Genomic DNA, 23,508 nt, shown 5'->3' with positions numbered 1-23,508 from the left:
TTGATGAAATATACACTAGCGTTCAAAAGTTTGGAGTCGTGGGATTTTTTTGTTTGTTTTTGAAAGTCTCTTCTGCTCACCAAGGCTGCGTTTATTTGATCAAAAAATACAGTAAAAATAGTAAAATATTATTCTAATTTAAAATAGCTGTTTTCTATGTGAATATACGTTAAAATGTAATTTATTCCTGTGATCAAAGCTGAATTTTCAGCATCATTACTCCAGTCTTAAGTGTCACATGATCCTTTAGAAATCATTCTAATATGTTGATTTGCTGCTCAAGAAACATTTATGATTATTATCAATGTTGTGGGGACCAAACACTTCGCACAATTATACCTAATGACAATATATGTGGCTGTGCTTCCACAAGTGTGTTCAGAAAATATATTCAATGGATGTTCATCTGTATTGTGGAAACAACTCACAGTGCTTGAGAGTCATTGCAGACAGAGTTGAGACGAATGACGACATGAGAACCGATTCTTCCTCTGGACAGACACACATACCCTGAAATGAGAAGAGCAAAACCTGCATATTAACCTTCTGAATAGAATGCACGACATTCATTTGTGAACAGGATAGTGAGAAATTCTGTACCTGGATGGTGTCATTCAGCACTAGAGCATCATACTGTGACAAGTACTGAAGATGGTAGCGTTGAATGATATATCTGTGTTGAGCCAGCAGAGTTCGCAGCCGTTCTATGTAGTACAGGAGCTCCGCCATCTGTCTGTACCACAAACACATTTAACACATCAACTTATGATGCTGCATTTCCCACTGAACTGTACCAAATCAGTCTTTACAAGTTTGCAAAGACAATAGTGCTTCTCTTTTAGTGTATAAGCACCTAATAGGAAACTAACACAAGTTTTTTTTTTTTCATTTCATCTTAGTTCCCCTAATCAGATCACCCCAAAATACATAATCATACACTGGTTTGTTGAAAGATCCAGTCCACTTATCTTCAGTGAACCGTCTCTCATGTAATAGCCACAATCACGGTTTCTGTTGCCGCAAGATGTTCTAGACAAAAATTATATTTCAGCAGACTTTCCTTTTTACTTCTGTGTATAAAAAGACATAAAGGGCCAGATTTACTAACAGCTTGCACCTCTTTTGGCGTTAAAAAAATACTGTCAGGATTTACTAAAGACAAGAAATGAGTGATGGAAATGCGCGAACACAGTTATTTCGGCGGCTGACCTTAATGCTTATGCATTTAGCTTTATGCTTTAGCTTTCAGATGCAATATTTATGAGAGGAGAGTTTTTAAATCATGATTTACTAAGGTTTGCGCTAGTCAGTTTACTGGTATTTGTGCCATTATTTAACACCCAAAAAAAAGCATGTCAACAATTTTGTGCCTTGTTGTAAGTATTACCTGCACCTGATTATCAGTGGCTTTGTTTGTTTGTGGCCCTACAGTAATCTGCACTGCTCTTGGTAGATTGTGCTGGTCATTATGTAAATGAGCTGCTGCATCTGCGTTCTTTAAAGGGGTGGTTGATTATGATTTCACTTTTTTAACTTTAGTTAGTGTGTAATGTTGCTGTTTGAGCATAAACAACATCTGCAAAGTTACGACGCTCAATGCAAAGGGAGATATTTTCTTTTAAAGAATTCTCTGTTTAAGAACTACAACAAATGGCTGGTAGGGACTACAGCAAGCTTCTTCCCGGGTTAGTGACATCACAAACCCTAAAATTTACATAAACCCTGCCCCCGAGAACACACAATAAATGGGGCGAGGTCATGTTGAGCTGCTTTAGAGAAGAGGAAGAGTTGATGTAGTAGAGTGTTGTTGCCATGCTGTCATTTTACGCCAGACTGCTTCACAAACGAGGGTCAATTCAACGCTGGATTTGCACAAAAGATTAATATGACGGCACATGCTAGTCGATGAGTTGAATCAACATAAATTTATCCACTAACCATTCAGAAATGTCCAGTTTCATTCTAAAAGTTGTAACTTCTTCCTGAGTCTCTCCATCAGTGTCCGACTCCGGTTTGAACAATGTAAGGCTGAACACCGTTACTGACAATTCTCATTTTGGCTGCGTGAGATTCTCCAGCTTTGTTGTTGTTGAGCAACCGAAGCGTGAGCTGTTAAAGCTCCGCCCTCTTCTGGAAAGAGGGCCGGGAGCAGCAGCTCATTTGCATTTAAAGGGACACACACAAAAACGGTGTGTTTTTGCTCACACTCAAATAGGGGCAAATTTGACAAGCTATAATAAATGATCTGTGGGATATTTTGAGCTTATATTACATCTTGTAAAAGGGGCATTATAGGTCCCTTTTAATTTGCTCATTGTCAGTAGATCAGCCGCAGAACTTTACACTCACATCAGCATTTCTATGGGATTGTGGTCTCATTTGACTCGTTTAGTAAATCTGGCCCATAATGCCTTTCAGGGTCAAAGTGACTTTAAAATAATAGAGCAGGTCAAATTACTGATGAACTGCTGAATATAAGTGCTGTACTACTATACACTCATTTGTTGTTTGTCTGTACAAACTGATGGACGAGTCAAAATGTTTCTCTGTGGTTTTCGACAGCATGTCACAGGTGCTCTTAAAGGTTTAGTTCACCCAAAAATGAAAATTTCTTCATTAATTACCCACGCTCATGTCGTTCCACACCTGTAAGACCACAACACAAATTAAGATATTTTTGATGAAATCCGAGAGGTTTCTGACTCCCCATAGACTGCAACGTTATTACCATTTTCAAGGCCCAGAAGGTGAGAGAGCTTTCGGATTTCATCAAAAAGATCTTAATTTGTGTTCTAAAGATGAATGAAGGTCTTACGCATTTGGAATGACATGAGGGTGAGTAATTAATGAATGAATTAATGAATTTTAATTTTTGGGTGAACTAACCCTTTAACAGAGTTTGAGTTGTGTTGTGCTCATATTCTGTAGCGCAGGTGAACATGTCACTTACGAGTCTGCATAATCCTCTGGTGTCTTGGTTTTGGGGATGTTCTCAGCATGACGCACAAGCCAGAGCACTTCATCACGGGAGAACGACAGCGCCATAAACACAAATAAAGCCTAGAAAAACCAAATAGAGTTCAAGCCACAGAGATCTGGGTTAATGTACGTCCTAAAACATGTACATCAAAAATAGCATTAAAAGAATGATTGAAACCTTGGGTCCAAGCAGTGCAGGTTCATCCTCCAAAACTTTGGTAAGTTCCTTCAGAGCATTTCTCAGGAAGCTGCGCTTCTCTCTCCGCAACGCCCCGCTGGAGAACCAGTGAGACAAGTCAACATTTACTCTGTTCATCAGGCACTTTTTAGGATGTTTGCTGTTTGAATAACCATTTTTGCTACGTTTTGTAATGCATAATCTTATTTTGTCTGTGTAGCCTACAAGAATATCACATGCCTTCCCAGCTAACAAAAATATGTCATCTTTTATTCCTGCATTTGAAATAAGTTCATACTTTAGATGCTCACCAGTTAGTGACGACATACTCTTTACATTCTTTGATGTCGGGAATGCGCTTACTGTACCTGGAAAAAAAAATGCAAAGCTAAACTGTTTACATGATAAGAAACGCTTCGGTGAATACATCAGAATCGTGCAGCAGCAACCATTTACTGAGTGACACTGTATGCCTGTGTTACCCTTTGAGATTGTCGAAGAACTCCTCGGAGAGCTTGTGTATGTTGAGAACCTCGTCTCTGATGACTGTGATGTACAGGCCGTTACGAAGGGCCATCTTCCATAAACTCTGAGAGCCAGCATTGCTGTTTAGACTGCCATGACACAACAGGAAGCCAACTGACAACCAGAAGACAACAACACATTAATACAAATGGTGTATTCAGACACTGGTGCTGTGCAGACATTCATACCCAGCTAACAAAAATACGTTCTAAGAACGCGCTTCTAACGTTCCATTAAGTTATGATAATGTTATTTCTGAATGTTCTCTGAAACGTCTAGTTTTTTAATGTTTTAAAAATGTTTTTTTTTGGTTATGTGAAGGCTAAGGGAACATTCTATTTTATCATTCATAACATTCATGGGAACGTTCTATTTGAATGTTCTGTGAATGTTCTGAAACAAGTAGTAACATTTGTTCCATGAATGATGTATATAAAATGTTTTTGTGCTAACATTTTATAAAGACCAGATAACTTTGAACGAACGTTCCATTAGCGTTACTGGAAGAATGTTTGTTCATAACTTTGAGAGAACCTTTCCAGGACATTCTGAGAATGTTAGCTGGGTAACCAGAGAACATTAAGAAAATAACACAGCCATTTAAACACCTCATTATCAATGGAAACATCCTTCTGGCTACATTCAAATTCATATCATTTGTAAATATTACAGTCTTTCTCAGAGGCTCAGTGATGCTGTTGAATTTGCCACACTTTGTTAGTCGACAGAAATAGTTGCTCTCTCAAATAAAGAGTAATGTGGAAAAATAGTCAAATAGTGGAAGATGTTATTGAAATAGCATGTATATAGACACTCACTGAGGATCCAGCGCTCCATCACCTCCATGGACAGATACTCACAAGCCATCTATAAACAATGTTTAGTGTCAGTCCTTTATACAAACAGCCACATGCACAACTGTTTACTGATACATCATGGACAGCAAAGGCAGGATATAATCAAAAACCCAGCGAAAAGCATCTGAACTGATAACTGAGATGATATCTACAGTCATACGTACAGTGTCACAACACGCAGGGGTGAGCATGGTGGCAGGGGAAGCCAGCAGTGACAGGAGTTGAGCGCCGCGCCACTGGTCAGCAGAAAGATTCCTCCGTGGATACACCATATGCAGCGAGAGAAGAGCCTCTGTCACAGACTGACAATAGCAGAAAAGACCCAAGCGTTAATACTGGCCCTTCAAATGAACTCTAAACCTAAATGGTGCAAGTCCTTAATTCAGTCACTTATTTAATGACTATATTTAAGTTATCTATCCAGGATTCACTAGGTTGAAAACTAGCACGAACTGGACCAGAATCGGTATTGACCAGCCTGGTCATAGGTGGTTTTAGAGGGGTTTTGGTTAGCTAGGAGACTGGGAGGCTGGGAGACCAGCTTAAACCAGCTGCACACTAGCTAACCCAGGCTGGGAGACCAGCTAAAACCAGCTAAGACCAGCCAACCAGCTTAGGCTGGTTTTAGTTGGATTTTTCAGCAGGGAGAAACGCTCCTTCTTTAGCAATTGAGCTTGCCAGGGTCAACTTGCAGGCTATCCAAGCTAACGAGACTCTAAATAGTGTTCTGTGCTTGTCTGTGAACTTTTGCCATGGTGTTAGAACTGGTATACAGTTTTCGCTTGTGAAAACAAAATGGCGGCGCCATGGGTGGAAACGTACAGATTAAGAGGCGGCAATATTATAATTAAAATAAATTTAAATCCCCTTCCTATGTCACAAGGGGAGCAAAATCTGAGCGGCTTGTTTTTTTACATGCTTGCAGAGAAAGGCTTGCCAAAACAAAGTTACTTGGTAGATGCAACAGGGACCCGATTATAGCACTTAAACATGGAAAAAGTCAGATTTTCATGATAGGTCCTCTTCAAAGAATGTTGGTTACCAGACAGTTGACAGCACCCATTGACTTCCATAGTAGGAAAAAAAAATACTATGGAAGTCAATGGGTGTCATCAACTGTCTGGTAACCAACATTCTTTAAAATATCCTCTTTTGTGTTCAACAAAAGAAATAAACTCATGCGAATGAGTAAATAATGACAAAATTTTCATTTTTTTCATTTTCTCTTTAACTAGATGTACTAAAATAATGAAAACAAAAATATATATTAAAAAAAACCCAACAACTATTAAAAGTGACAAAAACACGCCACAAAATTACTAAAATGAATTAAAAACATAATATATATAAATAAAATATATTAAAAATATTAATAAAAACCATAATAACAAAATCAAGAAAATTATTTTGCACCATAAAAATAATTTTGTGACCAGCATTGAAATGTGTGCTTTGATGGAAATAAAAGAGTGTAAATGTGACTGACCTTGGTGTGGGGACCGAACTCCTCTGACAGTTTTTTCCAGGGATGGTCGTACTCTAAGAACATCTGTCCAAGTCGAGGGTACGAGGGATCACTGCACACAGTAGTTATCACACACAATCAACATAAACCTTTTCGCATTTGCATTGTTTTTTGACCCATTTTCCTCATGAGGACTGTTGGCTACTTACCACAACTGACAGAGAAAGTGAATAACATTTATGGACAACTAGTTGGTAAAGCGAGTATTTGGATAGATGGATATAAAACAAACACCCTTTGGGAAGATTCAGGAGAAATATCAATATATGATTCTGTAATAGTACTTAAACGATTGTAGTGATGTTATACCAACAAGAATAAAAAAAATAGCTTTTTGCTTCTTGAAGTGAAACAGGTCTCTAACTGCATAAATGTGTGACTGTTTAAAAATTTATGACAGAGTGATACAACACAGTGTCAAAAACACATGAGTTTGCCTCCAATTCACCAAACTGTAAAATGCTTATGAATATTTATTAGAGTCTGTTGATGTGTATGCAACTGCACAAAAGCACTGTGTGCGACGGTGCAGGCAAGGAAGGAGGAGTAGAGGATCACAAGTGCAGCAGATTTACTTAAAAAAACTGTAAAGACAATACTAGACCATGAGGAGAACAAAACTGAGGGCTTAAATACACGAGGGAAAACAAACTGAACAAGAAACAGGTGCACAAAGCAATCAGTAACCATAGCAACAAACAAGAACTGTTAACTACAGTAGGAAACGGAAAAGAAGCGGGGAAAGCAGGGAACAAAGAAAGCAGGAACAGAACACAGGGAAACAATGAAATACAAATTAAAAGTTCACAACACAGAACATGATCGTTACACTGTGGCTGCGTCCGAAATCACATAATCTGTTGAGTAGTTACTTATTTTGAATTAGTAATTATTTACGGGCACTAAAAAGTATGTTCTATGTGTGAAGTATGAATGTAATCTGTACGTACTACATTTTCCATGTTGTCATTATCCATTACCGCCATTCATAAATCCTCTCCCGTGGCCTCATGGGATAGTAAAGTGTCCATCGTATGCACACTTCCGGAAGAAGCAGGTCATCTGGGTATTTTTTGAGTACTGTGAATTCGGATATACTTCTTATGTCACATACAGTTTTTCGCCTACTATATAGTAAGGAAGTATGCGATTTCAGATGCAGCCACTGTGTCTAAAAGTGCGGTCACCTGATCATATTACCTGTTTCCATTGGACAGCTCATATGCACAGTTATACATTCCCACAATCAACTTCTTGTCATCGATGCGGCTCAACATGTAAATGACTGAGGCGTAGGTGACGATGAGATCCAGGTAGTTCTTGGTGAAGTCAAAATTTACAGCCTGAAAGCATTTATGACCACAGATGAATATAAAACCGTATCTGCCTCTTTTTGAGTTCTATATTCTCTTCAAGAGTCATACTTACTATGTTGAAGAAGCACTGGCAGGCATCTATTGTGTTGAGCAACTCATAAACATTGTCCTAAAGACAAAACATGTGTAAATAGAAGATAAAGATGCTGACGCTAAAACAGGAATAAGACAGTATCATATCACTCGCAGTACATAACATGTTTTATTACAAAGACTAGTGAAAGATTTATTTAATGAAAATGATGACTTCATACACATTTACATTTATTCATTTAGTAGACATTTTGGTCTTTAGTGTCTATCTAGTGGTAGACACTGTTTGCACCAGTGTTGGGGAAAGTTACTTTTAAAAGTAATTTTTATTGGAAAGACTTTAGCCAGTAATATTACCAAGATGACTACCAAATGAACTTGGCTTACTTGACAAAGACTTTGTAAAGATCAGCTGACACTCTTACCCTGAACTCCATGACATCGATGAAGGACTCGTAGTAACTGTGCAGGCCCTCCAGAACAGTTGACTTCTGCTTCTGTATGCTACTCAGATGTTGCTGCAGAAACATGGTGCAATGAAAAAAAGTGTTAACGCTCTATTTCGATAGTCCACTTTAGACATTCTACTAACTATAAGTAACCTTGCAAATACATGTCAACTAGGGCCCTGTTTACACCTAGTATTAAGATGTGTTTTTCAGATCTTTCAATCTAATGGACAAAATAAGCTTGCACAATTTACATATGAATGTGACCTGAGATGACAGAAAAACACAGAGAGCAGCAGCTTTCATTTCTGCTCTGACACATGCAAGACTTGCTGAACGTGTGTTAGAAATCAGGAATGGTGAGAGAACATTGTGCTTGGTATGTTTTTCATCTTCAAACCAAACTTGGGTCTTCAGCCAACAAAGTTTAAATCCCGTCTGGCAAGCGCGCTTCCCATAATGTTTACACATTAGGTCAGTAGGCGGAGAGTAGGAGATCTTTTGTGTCTGTACGAACACATTCGATCACATGAGCGTCTACGCTATGAAAGCAATCCGGTCGAATGCATTTTCGACTACCTCTGGAAGTTGTCAAAAGAGGATAAGCTCAAACCATTTTAGACCCCGTTTACACCTGTATTTAGCGTCGTCCACTTGTGATCCGATTGACCAAAACGCATCTTAATACCAGGCGTAATGAGGACCTAGCTGTCATTTGAGTATTAGTAGACTTAATATCTGCTAGCACTTTATTTTATGCTCCCCAACAGACATTCTACTGACTATAAGAAACTTTGCAACTACATGTCAACTAAGATTACATTCTCACTGTCAGCTTTTGGGACTGACAACTGGATTTACTTGCAGGTGTGAGTCTCGAAATGTCCTGAAACCACACATGAAAACCCACAACACACGGTGGACCCATGTTTGTGCAGCACAGAGCAGTTCTCTCGCTGTATGAGTGACGGACAACTAGTTGTCCAGTTCGGTTCTGTTCACACAGCGCAGGTTTTCAGAGAATGCGGTTGTGAGTCCTGAAAATTTACAGGAGTGAGTTCGGTTATAGAATGCGGTCGTCACTCCCATAAATAACTGAACTGTGTGTGAACGTAACTGTATTAAGGACTCAAATGCAGGACTGACAGCCGTATTCTGCTGCTGTGTGAACAAGGCCTTATACTACTAACTCGAACCCTAACAGTCTACTAATACTCTAATGAGTGTTATTTGACATGTAGTTGCAAAGTTACTTATAGTTAGTAGTAAAGTGGACTATTGAAATAGTGTAACAAAATAATTATTTAACATTTGAGCAAAAGACAAAGACAATAATGAATCACAGTTTTTGTCTGTGAATACTCACACTTCCACCCCTGAAGTCAATGTTGGGAAATTTTCTGTTGATGTATTTGATGGCAGACTCCATGCTTTTATCAGTGAAGTATGTTGGTCTTCGCTTTGGGTCTGTGCATACCTGGAAAAACATATACATTAGCCAAAACACAGAACGCAAAATCACATAAAACAGAGATACCTCCTTTATATACTTCTTTTTCTTCAATCTATTAATCTTCTGCAAAAGAGAGAACTGAATTGCGCTGAGTCTCTCGTGAGAAGTGAATCGCAGTTTCTCTATGCTTCAAGGCATGTGATTAGTTGTTCGCTACTAATGTCACACTTTCATTAGCTCAGGATCAAAGCCTGAGTTGACAGAGAAAGTTGATGATCAGCGTGATGGTACCAACAAAGCCTGATTGGATTGGTTTGGTTTTGTCAACTTAAAACTAATGCCGTAACCCTAACGTTCAACTACCATCATGGTCTGAGTCCCTGGTCTATGCTCAAAAAGTGGGACTTACAGTTAACAGTGTAACAAAGTGAACAATGTAGTTTTTGCGACATTAGTGACACCTAGCAGAATTACAAAAATTAAGCATGTTTTCAAACAACCTTATAAAACTGTATGGTATTGAAGCGTTCATTGTACCTAGTAGCATCGCAATGCCCCGTTTGCTTTGATGTGTTCATGAACTGTTTAATCTTTGAAAGTCTAAATACAGCAAATTTTGGTTTGCACTCCTGTACCCCAAGCTGAATGTCTTTTCCCAGTTAACGCATCAGTCATGGTCCCACAGCGGCTAAACACCCTCTGGCTCCACCTGCTACAGTAGCCACGCCCCAAACTCTCAGCCTGCCACAGTAGCCACGCCCCAAACTCTCCACCTGCTACAGTAGCCACACCCCAAACTTTCAACCTTCTATAGTAGCCACACCCCAAACTCTCAGCCTGCTACAGTAGCCACGCCCCAGACTCTCAGCCTGCTACAGTAGCCACACCCCAAACTCTAAGCCTGCTACAGTAGCCACGCCCCAAACTCTCCGCCTGCTACTGTAGCCATGCCCCAAACTCTCCAACTGCTACAGTAGCCATGCCCCAAACTCTAAGCCTCCTACAGTAGCCATGCCCCAAACTCTAAGCCTCCTACAGTAGCCACGCCCCAAACTCTCCACCTGCTACAGTAGCCACGTCCCAAACTCTCAGCCTGCCACAGTAGCCACACCCCAAACTCTAAGCCTGCTACAGTAGCCACGCCCCAAACTCTCTGCCTTCTACAGTAGCCATGCCCCAAACTCTCAGCCTGCTACAGTAGCCACACCCCAAACTCTCGCTATAGGCTGAGCTGGAAAGAGATCGAAGGATCTGAGTGTATACTCTCAATGTTTAGATGGTGTCTGGGAGGCTCAATGTTTTCACTTTTGGGGAGATAAACCTGTGAATGGCATACTAATTGTAGTCATGAACGATAAACTGGGTTAAGAGAATGGATTTAACATAAAAACTTTTTACAAGTCTCAAGTAAAAACAACTAATAACCTTCCTGTCAGACATTCAGAAGATTCTGAAGTGCACATTTCACTGTGGATGTCAAGCAGAGAGGTCTGATTAACCTTTGGCCTTTATGGCATGACTCACTAGAGGCAGTGCAAACGCACTAAAGAGTTGTTCAGAGGATTTATACATTTATTAATTTGCACTAAAACCCGGCATTAGTCTTGACAGTGGATTTATTCTTGAGAAGCGCTGCAGTATAACTGCTTTCTGAGACAGACAGGAAATACAGCCTGTTCGCAGTGTGTGAGAGAGATGTGGTTTACAGAGAGGCCTGACAGGTCCTCTTCATTTCCTGTGTGCACTTCCTCTTTCTCTACAAAACTGAGACAAAACATACTTTCTTCTGAAAACGTCAAAATACAGTAAATAAATTATACTTTTAAAAGCCCTCTGAATAAAATGAATACAAAGTACTTTTAAAACCCATCTGAATGATAAAAACAGACACAAAACTGGACCATTAAAAAACAGTGTGAGATTTGAGAATCGTTTGGTTCTACAAACAATTCAACAAGCAAAGCAAATCGTTCAGTTCAATCTAATGTGAATCAATCACATATTCACTGCAAGTTCAAACAAACACAATTCAGCCCTGCCTGTATTTGTCTTTTTCATGGGTTTGTGAATATTGCCATTTTTCTCTCACCTTTTTAATATGGTTCATCCTGACTAGTACTCCTTGACCCCGTTCATTGAGAATAATAAGTTTCTCAGCAAGTTTACATTGGTAGGCCATGATCCTAGTCCAGATGAGATGATCCTCAGTGAAACAAACACTGTGGTCTTCAGAGATCAAGGAGAAGTGAAATCAACATTAGAGAGGGTGGTGCTTACAGAGCTTCCGCTGTTCACCACTTATGACATAATCTTAAAGTTACCATGAAATCAAAATTGACAGTTCGACAGTTTTTTAATTGAATATTGCAATGTTTATTATAAATGATTTACCTATGCACATTACTATTATTTTAAATTCATGTGCTTCATAATCTTGAATTAGAATAACTTCCCCTCCCTCTTGCAGTGACATCTCTCATCTTCTCTGATGACGAGGGCGGGGCAACCTGTCAGATCCACCAATAGCAGACCACAGCAGTTCAACTATCCAATCAATTCCCCACGGACAAAATCAAGCCCTGCCCTACATTTGTTCTTGTTCCAGAAGTCGTTTCACTCAGTTATACGGCACAATAGGGAAGAAAAGACCAGCGCAACTTCCCTTTCATGCTGATTTTATGGAGCTAGGTTTATGACAAAACTCTACGAATTTGAATTATGTAAATTTGAATTATAGACAAGTGTCATTTAACAAAATTGAATATTAGGTGGCATTTTATAAAGTGTAAATTTGAATTCTTTAAACTCGAATCCTGGATATGTGATATTTAATAAAATTCAATTGTTTTATGGCACAATTGCGTAGGGATTGTGCCTTTTTCCTTTTTTAACCACAGTGAGAAAAACAAAAAGAAACAGTTGTTGTATTTTTAAATGCTATGTTGAATACCAAAATTCAAATTAAAACCGTATACACAAATTTCAAGCACACAAAATAAAATATTGACCAGAATTAAAAATTGAAGTAGAAAAAAAGTCAATTTACAAGTTTTCTTTTGTAAAATTATTGTTTCTCTCACTCTTTTGAGAGCCATGGTCTCTGAAACCATAATAATATGACTTGATTTTAAAACTAACACAGGCCTTGCAGAACACCTGTCCCAACATGATGATGGGCAAGATTGCTCCCCTCTTGTTCCCATTGAAAAGTTAACCCATTCTCACTCACGAGGGATCCGATACTGCCATATGTACAAGAGAAATACTGTCACAATACTGACAGAAAATGCGCTCAGTGACGTGGTATATTCTTAAAGGGCTTAACATGAATTTGAGTGCAGAATTTGAAGGCAACGAGCAAGTTTCATGTTAACATTTACATTTACGTTTAATCATTTAGCAAACGCTTTTATCCAAAGCGACTTACAAATGAGAACAATATGTAATTCTACAATATGTAGGTCTAAACAATATGTAGGTCTAAGCTGTTTAGGATACCAACAATGCAGCACCCACATGAGATGGGGAACAAGACGAGAACGAGAGAACAGCGAGGAAATGGCCAGCTGTCACTCCTTGTCTACGTGTCCTGGGCACAGCAGTGAATGGAGGTTAGACAAATCACTGTGGGGACCGAATGATGGGCTTGATCTTTGAGACATGAAAAACCAGGTGGATATCCTTAAACTGGGGGGTTAATTTGAGTCGAACTGACACCGGACTAAGCACCTTGGTGACCAGACCTTCTGAGCATACACGTAAAGTGGGGCTTAGTGGTGGCACATACAGAGGCATCTGAATAAACGTATGCACTGATCGAACAAAGGTGTCGGATTCTTGGGAGGGGAATAATGGTGGCTATAGCCTAAATAGCATTGGAAGGGAAACAAACCAGTAGACGAGACCAGGAGGGAGTTATGTGTGTACTCGACCATGGTTAATCTGGAACTCCAAAACGCGGTTCCGCTGATGCTGCACAGCGCAAGACTCTCTCCAGATCCTGGTTAGCATGTTCAGCCTGACCATTAGTCTCAGGTGATACCCAGAGGATAGACTTGCAGTCGCCCCCAGCTGTCGATATATTCTGTCCAAAACTTAGATACAAACTGGGAACCCCTGTCAGAGATCATTCACCGGGGGGCCATGAATGTGGAAAATATGATCTAAGACAACAGTCACTGTCTCCCTCACTGAAGGCAATTTGGGGAGGGGAATAAAATGGGCCGCCTTCGAGAACCTGTTCACCACAGTGAGGACTATCGTGTTGCCACTAGACGGAGATAGGCCTGTAACAAAGTCCACAGCTATGTGTGACCTGGGCCTCGAAGGGACAGACAGAGGCTGGAGGCTTTACCCGCAGCACAACCCGGACATGCCTACACGAACTGACGAGCGTCCCGCGCCATGGATGGCCACCAAAACCGCTGCTTGATTAAACTGCACGTGCGAGTCGCACCTGGATGGCAAGCTATTTCGGATGAGTGGCCCCACTGTAGGACACTAGTTCGGACCAATTCAGGCACAAATAACAGGCTCTCTGGGCACCCCGCAGGAACAGTGTCGTTGTGCAGTGCAGTACAGACTCTGTACTCCACCCCAAAGGTGACCACCACTACCACCCGATCGGGAGGTAGAATGGTCACAGGAAGGGTGGATCTAGCCTCAGCCTCAAAAAGATCTGCAAAAGTGCATCTGGCTTACCATTCTTGGCCCCCGGGCAGTATGAGATTTTGAAATTGAAATGACCGAAAAACAGTGCCCAGCGAGCCTGTCGTGAATTTAGCCATTTAGTGGTGCAGATGTATTTTAAGTTCTTATGATCAGTCCAAGCGATAAAAGGGACCTCCGCGCCCTCTAACCAGTAGTGTCACTCCTCCAGCGTCAACTTAACAGCCAGTAACTCCCTATTCCCAAGGTTGTAATTCTGTTCCAAGGGTGTTAAATGATGAAAAAAAAAAAGTAAGGGATGTATTCTGTCGTCCGAAGGTGATCTCTGAGACAATAGAAACGTCTTCAAGTGGAGGTAAGATCAGTCAGAGGAAGGGTGACCAGGCTAACATTTCTAATGAACCGCCTGTAAAAATTGGCGAACCCCAGAAATCGCTGGACTGCTCTACGACTATCTGGGGTGGGCCAATCAGCAACCACTTTTCCCTTGGCGGGATCCATTCGGATACCCTCGGGTGAAAAAATAAATCCCAAGAACGGAAACAACCATGCGTGAAACTCTACCTTGGCGAATAAGCGATTCTCAAACAGCCGCTTGAGAACTCACCTGACGCGCTGGACATGGTCATGCTTGTTCATCAAATAGATGTCTCTGTGCTGTACATGTGCAATCTGGGTTAACCCTTCTTAAATAAAACGGGGAAAAAAAATTATAGGAACAGTTACATCCCGCTCTGTAATATCTTTTAGTAACTCCTGGTTAGCTGTTTAGGCTTAGCATTTAGGAAAATAAAGATATTAATAAAGACACAACACACGAGATGTTCACTGTGAAACTGTTTCTTGCTCTCTCATTTCAGTGTCACAACAAGGATACATATACAGGGCTCCACCTAGTGGTAAGTACCAGCATACTTCACACTCTCCACCCCATGTGAGTAGTCTCTGCGGAACAAAAGTGGGCGTTTCTGTATTTGTGGGTGTTTTCAAACTGGTGGGTGTTTATATATAATGCAATGAAAATGATCCCCTTCACCCGACCCCACCGCTAAACCCTACCCACACTCTGACGTGGGCAAATCAGGTAACGCTCTCAAAAACGCCCCTCTGTGTATTTATGCCTCTCACCCACTGATCATTACTGTCCTGCAGAGACCTCTACTTGCCCCATGTTGTCCAAGTTTCTTCAAACTGGTGCTATTCTTTTGTGCTTGATTTGTGCAGGTTTGTGCCATTAAAAGAAACCCTGAATCTATGACCACTTCATAAATATGGAAAAAAAGAAGAAAAAACACTGTAGGACCAATTAGGCATACATCACTCTTCACCTCATTTTGCCGTTCAAAGAAACCCGGGCTGTAACTAATTATAACTATAATAAAAATGACACTATTCTTAAATATTTAACAAAAAGAAAAACATTCAGAAATAGTTCCGCCATTCCTCACCCCATGTGGTCTAAATCATTACCGGTGCCATTCTTTTGTGCATTTTTGCCAGTTTCATTCGTTTGTGTTTGTGTGATGCTGGCAGGCCCGGACTGTCCATCGGGAGCACCGGGAGAATTCTCGGTGGCAACTGATTTAGCCTGCTATCCTATTTTTTATTTTTATTTTTTATTTTTATTATTATTGGTTTATATTATTGTTTGTCCAGTGTACTAAAGTGATCATTTATGAATTGATGACATGATGCCATTTTCAACTAAAAACTGAATTTTTTTTTTGTATTTTGGCCATTCATGTACATGATAATTTTTTACAGTATCTATATGCCTACCCTCACGAAAAAGAAGTATACTTCAAGTTCATTTTATGAGTAAACTTAAGTAATGTTTAAGTATATTTTTAAGTATACTTTTTGTAGCAAGTATACAAATATCAGTGTAAGTGCACTTCAATTTCAGTACTGCTTGGGACTATATTGGGCCACTTTTAGTATATAAAAGTATAAGTTTAAGTGTACTGTAAGTGAAAAATTAGTAAACTTTAAGTGCACAACTAGTTCACAACTACGTTTCTCATTTGTACTGCATCTGTACTACAAGTGAACTTATAAGTATACTAGTAGTTTACTAATTTAATACTAGTAGTAAATTTTTTTGTGTTTATGAAAGTACACTTTGAAGTGTACTTTCAGTAAACTACTAGTTTGTTAGTTTTATACTGCAAGTATGCTAGTAAGTTTTCTTTAAGGTAACATAACATCATACTTTTAGTTTACTATTTATATTTAACTTTCAGTATACTACTACGTTCAAATGTAGGTAATAATTTTTTATACTTAATTGAAATATACCTTTAAATGTATTTTAATAAACATTTGATTATAGCTTGATGCATCCTTTTTTATCAACACTTGAATGTGGTAAGTTTTATAAAGAAAGGCAACATTTTAAACAAAAAGTTGAGAATATTGCATTTTGTCAAAGACTACACCTGGATCAGATTCAGAACGATGATGCAGATTTGAAAACACAGATGGAGTCGATCGAGTTCATCAACAAGCCCAAAGCTTCACAGTAGTTTCCTCTTCATGGGTTCATCATTTAATTTGGTAACGTTAGGCAGTTGTGATTTACATGCTGTTTAATGTTTGATAATTGCGCAATTTTACATTTGCGTAAGCAATCTTCTATCACTTGTCTCAGCTTTTTCTTCCCCTGTGTTTTGATCCAGAGATTCTGTATTCTTTCAGAAGACACATAATAGCGCCCCCTACTGTAACCGTATAACAGTGAAAACATGGATAGGTGTAAAATTCAGTCATGGCAGGGAAAGAGTAAAGTAGATTTGAAGTAAATTCTTATTTACACTACCAGTGGACTAGCCTACACAAAAATTCAGACACTCAGAATTAGGAACATATCTGTTTTCTTTATTAACCTTATTCCTGACTAGCCTACTGCATTTTGAATTATAGGTGGCACTTCCAGTTTGGGGAACTTCCATTTAAAAAGACTGAAACGAATCATTTCAGATCATAAGGTTGCCCTACAAATAAAGCTTATCCGTCAGTTTTACTGAATAAGCTGTCAATTTTTCTTTCATGTTTTATTTTCAGACATGATGATACTCACGGTATCATACTATGACATGTATATCTATTGCAAGAATATCTATGGCAAGAGCTCTTTACAGTCGCAGCATTCTTTTCTTCATGATTATTTTCTTTTGTCACTTTGCATTCTGCTGTAATAGTATGAAAAAGGACAATATATACTGCACATTTGTGGTCTGTTCTCCTGATAATTTACGATATATACCATTAATAATTCACTAGAATGCGCAAATAATCTCTCGTTTTTCTGCTCAAATCCTCAAGTCTCTTTCCAGGTTTGCTTTCACAGGTAAATACAATTTATTATCTGTAAAAATGATGGAAATCACTTTAAAATAGTATCACGCAATGCTGAAGTTCATGAACATTTTTATTAAGGCAACAATACAGATATATATTACAGTTATATTTAACCTGTCCGTTATTGCTGTTAGAGCGAACCTTTCACTGACTGTTTACAGCTTAACGGAAGTTACACCCATAATTCGCGCAAAGCGTCATGGGGCGTAGGAAAAAGGTGGATAAATCGATATTTTCAAACAATGTAAGTTTTAAATATACCTAAAAAATATATTTAAATAGGCTACTCAATCAAAAGATTAAACACAACTACAAGCCAAGTATACTTGGAATACTTAATTATACTTTTAAGTATATCTTGATCAAAAGATTGAGTACAAGTATAGGCCAAATATACTTAGACTTTTCTGTCAGTATAAGTCAAGTATACTTGAGTGCAATTTTAAGTATATTTCTGAAAAGTACATAAAGTATATTTCTGAGAAGTATTTAAAAAATAGACTGAAAGTATACTTTCCTATTTTTAGTTTAAAAGAAGTATACTAATAGCACACTTGAATAAACTTCTTTTTCGTAAGGAAAGGGCAATGCTTTTTCTCATGAGTCCGTAGACTAGATAATTGGGTAAAACTCTTCCCACATAAAGAGCACTGGTGCGGCTTCTCTCCAGTATGAACTCTCTGGTGTGTTTTCAAGAATTCTAACCGAGCGAAACTCTCTTCACAGTGCGAGCACTTGTATGGTTTCTCTCCAGTATGAATTCTCTGGTGTTTTTTTAAGTCATTGGATATAATGAAGGTCTTCCCACAGTCAAAGCACATATAAGGTCTCACACCAGTATGAATACTCTCATGCACTTTTAAATTTTGCAGTTGTGAAAAACTCTTTCCACAAAATGAACAAACGTGAGGCTTCACACAAGTATGAACTTTAAGATGTTGTCTTAAGCTTGATGCACCAACAAATGTTTTATCACACTGATCACAGCTGAAAGACTTCACTCCAGAGTGAGAACGCAGATGATCTTTGAGAGAGCTTTTGTGCTTGAAACTCTTTCCACACTGAGTGCATGTGAACGGTTTTTCTCCAGTGTGAATTCTCATGTGCACATTTAGGTGTCCTTTACGTATGAAACTCTTTCCACACTGAGTGCATGTGAAGGGTTTTTCTCCTGTGTGAATTCTCATGTGTATGTTAAGGTGTCCTTTCTGTGTGAAACTCCTTCCACACTCAGAGCAGGTGAAAGATCCTTTGACTCCAGTTTTTCCTGCTCGTTTTTGGGTGAAATTCTTTTCAGTCTGTGAAACGACTGTGTTTCCATCTTCATTTCCCATCTTCTTTTGAAATTGATGTTGTTTGTCTTCAGTCACTTCCATTGAATCTAAAATCAACATTAAATTCCAATGGTTCAATTGAAGATGGACAAATTAGAAACAGAAAGAAATTCAGGGAGCCCCAAATTAGCCAAATTCCAATTTATTATTAAGGTTAATAAGATTTTTTTTAATTTCAATTTCATCTTAATGTTCCTCATCAGTCACTAAAGAGAAAGAAGGAAAACACCAACCTGTTTGTTCCTCTGTATCTTCATCTCTCGTTCTGCAGGGTTCATTAAAATCCATATTTACAATAATTTTTCAGTAGTTTCTCCTGGAGTAATTCCCCCAGCTTGCTTCTCCTGTGGGAAGATGGGAATATTCCCCAACATTTAAACTCTCATGAATGGCTGTGGGAGCTAAAGCACTGCATTTTAGCCCGAGCCCAATGGGCCCCAACTTATTTATGCCAATTTTATGGATATTTCCTCATTTTTATATGGATATTTTTCTTACAAAAACCCATCACTTCACTTCAGAAGGCCTTTATTAACCCCTTGGAGACATATAGATCATATTTATGATGGATGGATGCAATTTTTTGGGCTTCAAAACAGGCTCCCCTTCACTACCATTATAAAGCTTGAAAGAGCCAGTATATATTTTTAAATATATCTCCGATTGTGTTCATCTGAAAGTAGATAGTCATATACATCTAGGATGGCTTGAAGGTGAGGAAATCATGGCATAATTTTCATTTTTGGCTGAACTATCCCTTTTAATGTTTTGAAGCGATGAGAGCACTTTTTATGTGCAAAAAACAAAAGAAAAACAATGACTTTATTCAACAATTTCATTTCTTCCCTCTCCCCTATTCGCTGTTTGTTGTAGACACAGTGCAACACTTCCAAGACTATCAAAAGAGTTCACTGCAGCCACTGATTATATATTGTTCATCCAAAGCATCACTGAAATGGTTACATTTTTTATTTAAATTAAAAGTTATGTTCTGATCTATAATTCTCTATACTGTTATATTTTTCAATGATTCAATGACATTATATAGCGGTATGATTAGTGCTGCACTGTGCCAAGATGGACGCGCTTAGCAAGTGCTCATCATAACAGTTCAGTGTTTTCAATCACATAATGTTTAGGCTATTTAATGTTTCAGACATTTAAATACACATAAGTAAATGTAAACAATTTATAATAAACAAAACAAACAACAATGTCTATGGAAGAGGCAATAATAAATCTTTCAAACATAATTTGAAGACTTTTTATCCACATCAAATGTATAGTCATTACAGTCAAACATCATTGTATAGTTAACCATAAAGTTTACTCTATTCTTTTCACTATTCACCAGCTACACAACTTCATGTCAACTTCACATCTCTTTTGTGAGGCATCTGAAAACCCAAAAGCAAAGGTAAGTTGAAACTGATATGGTTCAGTATTTACAGCCACTATATGTAAGTTTTTGGATTAAAATATCCAAAAACCACTAGAACAGTGTTATATATTTTGCTGACTTATGTACTTACATTATCCCAGATGTTTCCATGAATGTTCAAATCCAGAGAAATAAGAAATTTTAACCAGGACAAGGACCATGTCCGTGCATTGCCTATCAATGACACTGTGATTGAATTTTCAATTAATGAATTATAACTAACATTTCTTTTTCTCGCAGGAATAACATTTATATGCTTTTGAAACCTAAATGTCCCCAAACCTTGGAGCTAAATCAGTGTGTGCCTGAATCATGTCCAAATATAAGAAAAGGGGAAATGGAACTAGGCAACTATCTAAATATAATAGCCCCATGACATATTGAGTAACCAACAAACTAATAAACCCATGATTTGGGCAGATCTTGCTTTACCTAATAATAGAAGGGTTTGACATATGAAGAACCAACCATATTGTAGAATACTTTGCCATGTTCCTATCCTATATAAACGTCTCCAAGAGGAGAGATGCCTTCAAATCTCAGAAAGCGCCTGTGTCGAGGGGCTATCCAAATATGCATCTTTCAAACCAGTCCCCAGAGCAAACATGCTAGAAGATCTGTTTCAGTGTATTCATTTTGAAATAGCTTTTGATAGATCGTGGTTCAGCTGTCTTAGGTTTAGGATAGGTCTAGTCTGCCATCCTTTTAGGGAAGCAGAAAAAAACAACAACCGTAAAACCCTGTTTCCCGCTCTGCGATAGGCCTCTACAGATCTCTTCGCGAGGAGGTTGTGTCTACACACTTTCTTAATGTGCGTGAATCTACTTTGTCAGTTCCAAGGCAAAACTCAGGAAGCGCCTGTGATGAGAGGCTTTCTGATTATGCAGTATACATAAGACAGCGGACTCATCAGTGGTCTGTAACATACATACAGTCGCTACAAGCAGACATTGACACAAAATGGAAGGGCGGAGGCAGCCCCCGCATCATGGTATTGCTAGGTACCAGACCTAGTTGAACACATGAGGGTACGAATGCTAGAAGCTCTATCGCGCATTTCACGAGAAGTGTGAAACTCCGCTCGTGGGGCGTTTTGAGCTCATAGGACATAACGCTGTTGGAACGGGGCTGTCTGCTAATAAACTGTAGTGCACATCTACTTATCACTGTCTTTTCTATGATGACCGGCAGAGCTTGCCATGCATCTGTGTGTCTGTACTTGCTCAGTACAGAGCAGTCCGCTGCTTGAAGCCAGGTGCTGCTTTACTGTGTGAGCGAGTGGCACACTGTGTTTTGACTTTATTGCATTTCCTTATTGGAAAAGCATAGTCAAAGACAATCGGCTCCAATGCCCAACATACAGGGAAACGCGAGACAGTCTCAAACAGATGCGTGGATTTTACCGGCTTTAACGTACACAGCACTCCATTATGGAAGCAGAAAGACAGCTGTGGTTTATCATGAAAAGTCTATGAATGGTGGCAATGCTGGCATATATAGCAGAGAGCGCAACCAGCACTACACACCCACATGAACAGCGGCACAGCCTGTGCTTTGTTATGAAAAGGCTTTGAATGCAATGCCTGTGTATACAGCAGATAGCCAAGCAGCATTACACACCCTCATGAACAGCGGCACAGCCGAAGCTTTATCATGAAAAGGCTATGAATGGCGACAATGTCGGTTTATACCAGATAGCTGCACTACATACCCACATGAGAACAGCGAATAGCGAATAGCCGGTGCTTTATCATGAAATGCTATGAACGACGGCAATGCCGGTGTATATAGCAGATAGCCAAGCAGCACTAGTCTATATACCCACATAAGAACAGCGGCACAGCCAGGCTGGCAGCATTTGAACCCCTTGCATTTATCTCACGCTTGGCGTGCAGCTCTACTACCATGAGGAGAGCATGAGAAAGCCAAGGTTGTTACGTGAAGAGTTGAGCGTTGCCTACTGAGGCTGTCCAAAGTAGAAAATCCTCTCGCTCACAGTGCCACGGCGAGGATAGCTTGAGCCATTAAGGGCGGCTTGTGGGCGTGATTCAGAGAAAAGCAGCAAGCATTATGCCCGTCCGGGAGCTCGACGGGAGATCATGGGACCTGCACAGGCCTTGCTAGACTTGTTTGATGTCATCTACAAAGTTCTTGAAGTTGGGGATCGGCAGCTCAGAGGCGTCGTCCACTTGTAAGCGCTGGCTCAACGGCGAGAGAGGCTTCTTGTATACAGTGGGTACGGAAAGTATTCAGACCCTCTTAAATTTTTCACTCTTTGTTATATTGCAGCCATTTGCTAAAAGTTCATTTTTTTTCCTCATTAATGTACACACAGCACCCCATATTGACAGAAAAACACAGAATTGTTGACATTTTTGCAGATTTATTAAAAAAAGAAAAACTGAAATATCACATGGCCCTAAGTATTCAGACCCTTTGCTCAGTATTTAGTAGAAGCACCCTTTTGATCTAATACAGCCATGAGTCTTTTTGGGAAAGATGCAACAAGTTTTTCACACCTGGATTTGGGGATCCTCTGCCATTCCTCCTTGCAGATCCTCTCCAGTTCTGTCAGGTTGGATGGTAAACGTTGGTAGACAGCCATTTTTAGGTCTCTCCAGAGATGCTGAATTGGGTTTAAGTCAGGGCTCTGGCTGGGCCATTCAAGAACAGTCACGGAGTTGTTGTGAAGCCACTCCTTCGTTATTTTAGCTGTGTGCTTAGGGTCATTGTCTTGTTGGAAGGTAAACCTTCGGCCCAGTCTGAGGTCCTGAGCACTCTGGAAAAGGTTTTCGTCCAGGATATCCCTGTACTTGGCCGCATTCATCTTTCCCTCGATTGCAACCAGTCGTCCTGTCCCTGCAGCTGAAAAACAATCCCACAGCATGATGCTGCCACCACCATGCTTCACTGTTGGGACTGTATTGGACAGGTGATGAGCAGTGCCTGGTTGTCTCCACACATACCGCTTAGAATTAAGGCCAAAAAGTTCTATCTTGGTCTCATCAGACCAGAGAATCTTATTTCTCACCATCTTGGAGTCCTCCATGCAGGCTTTCATGTGTCTTGCACTGAGGAGAGGCTTCCGTCGGGCCACTCTGCCATAAAGCCCCGACTGGTGGAGGGCTGCAGTGATGGTTGACTTTCTACAACTTTCTCCCATCTCCCGACTGCATCTCTGGAGCTCAGCCACAGTGATCTTTGGGTTCTTCTTTACCTCTCTCACCAAGGCTCTTCTCCCCCGATAGCTCAGTTTGGCCGGACGGCCAGCTCTAGGAAGGGTTCTGGTCGTCCCAATTGTCTTCCATTTAAGGATTATGGAGGCCACTG

The 23,508-nt window shown here is 39.6% G+C and overlaps 1 protein-coding gene and 1 long non-coding RNA gene across 4 annotated transcripts in view; both read right to left on the bottom strand.

Moving 5' to 3' along the window:
* Window positions 1-14,671, bottom strand: part of nckap1l (NCK associated protein 1 like) — a 28,458-nt gene extending 13,787 nt beyond the window's left edge. For 2 of the 3 annotated variants that reach the window (XM_051913522.1, XM_051913524.1), the window contains exons 1-14: window positions 11,465-11,661; window positions 9,289-9,399; window positions 7,899-7,991; window positions 7,493-7,549; window positions 7,265-7,407; window positions 6,026-6,116; window positions 4,704-4,841; window positions 4,501-4,549; window positions 3,640-3,796; window positions 3,469-3,525; window positions 3,158-3,254; window positions 2,951-3,060; window positions 601-733; window positions 429-510 (exon numbers count right to left, since the gene is read on the bottom strand). In XM_051913522.1, the coding sequence (XP_051769482.1) occupies window positions 429-510; window positions 601-733; window positions 2,951-3,060; window positions 3,158-3,254; window positions 3,469-3,525; window positions 3,640-3,796; window positions 4,501-4,549; window positions 4,704-4,841; window positions 6,026-6,116; window positions 7,265-7,407; window positions 7,493-7,549; window positions 7,899-7,991; window positions 9,289-9,399; window positions 11,465-11,554 (1,408 nt within the window). In that variant the 5' untranslated portion in view covers window positions 11,555-11,661. Of the gene's footprint in view, window positions 1-428; window positions 511-600; window positions 734-2,950; window positions 3,061-3,157; window positions 3,255-3,468; window positions 3,526-3,639; window positions 3,797-4,500; window positions 4,550-4,703; window positions 4,842-6,025; window positions 6,117-7,264; window positions 7,408-7,492; window positions 7,550-7,898; window positions 7,992-9,288; window positions 9,400-11,464; window positions 11,662-14,650 lie in introns of those variants that run through there. The other variant, XM_051913523.1, reaches the window with a different exon arrangement.
* A 2,436-nt stretch (window positions 14,672-17,107) lies between these two features.
* LOC127523073 (uncharacterized) lies at window positions 17,108-20,483 on the bottom strand. Its single transcript, XR_007932813.1, has 3 exons — window positions 20,270-20,483; window positions 18,971-19,081; window positions 17,108-18,784 (listed from the first exon to the last, which is right to left on the bottom strand). It is a non-coding gene; the product is annotated as an uncharacterized LOC127523073 (long non-coding RNA).
* Between the last annotated feature and the right edge of the window lie 3,025 nt (window positions 20,484-23,508).

Source organism: Ctenopharyngodon idella, chromosome 11 (assembly GCF_019924925.1).
Source record: "Ctenopharyngodon idella isolate HZGC_01 chromosome 11, HZGC01, whole genome shotgun sequence".
Lineage (NCBI taxonomy): Eukaryota > Metazoa > Chordata > Actinopteri > Cypriniformes > Xenocyprididae > Ctenopharyngodon > Ctenopharyngodon idella.
Note: the sequence above shows the minus strand (reverse complement) of the source record. Positions and strands in the feature narration are given on the sequence as shown.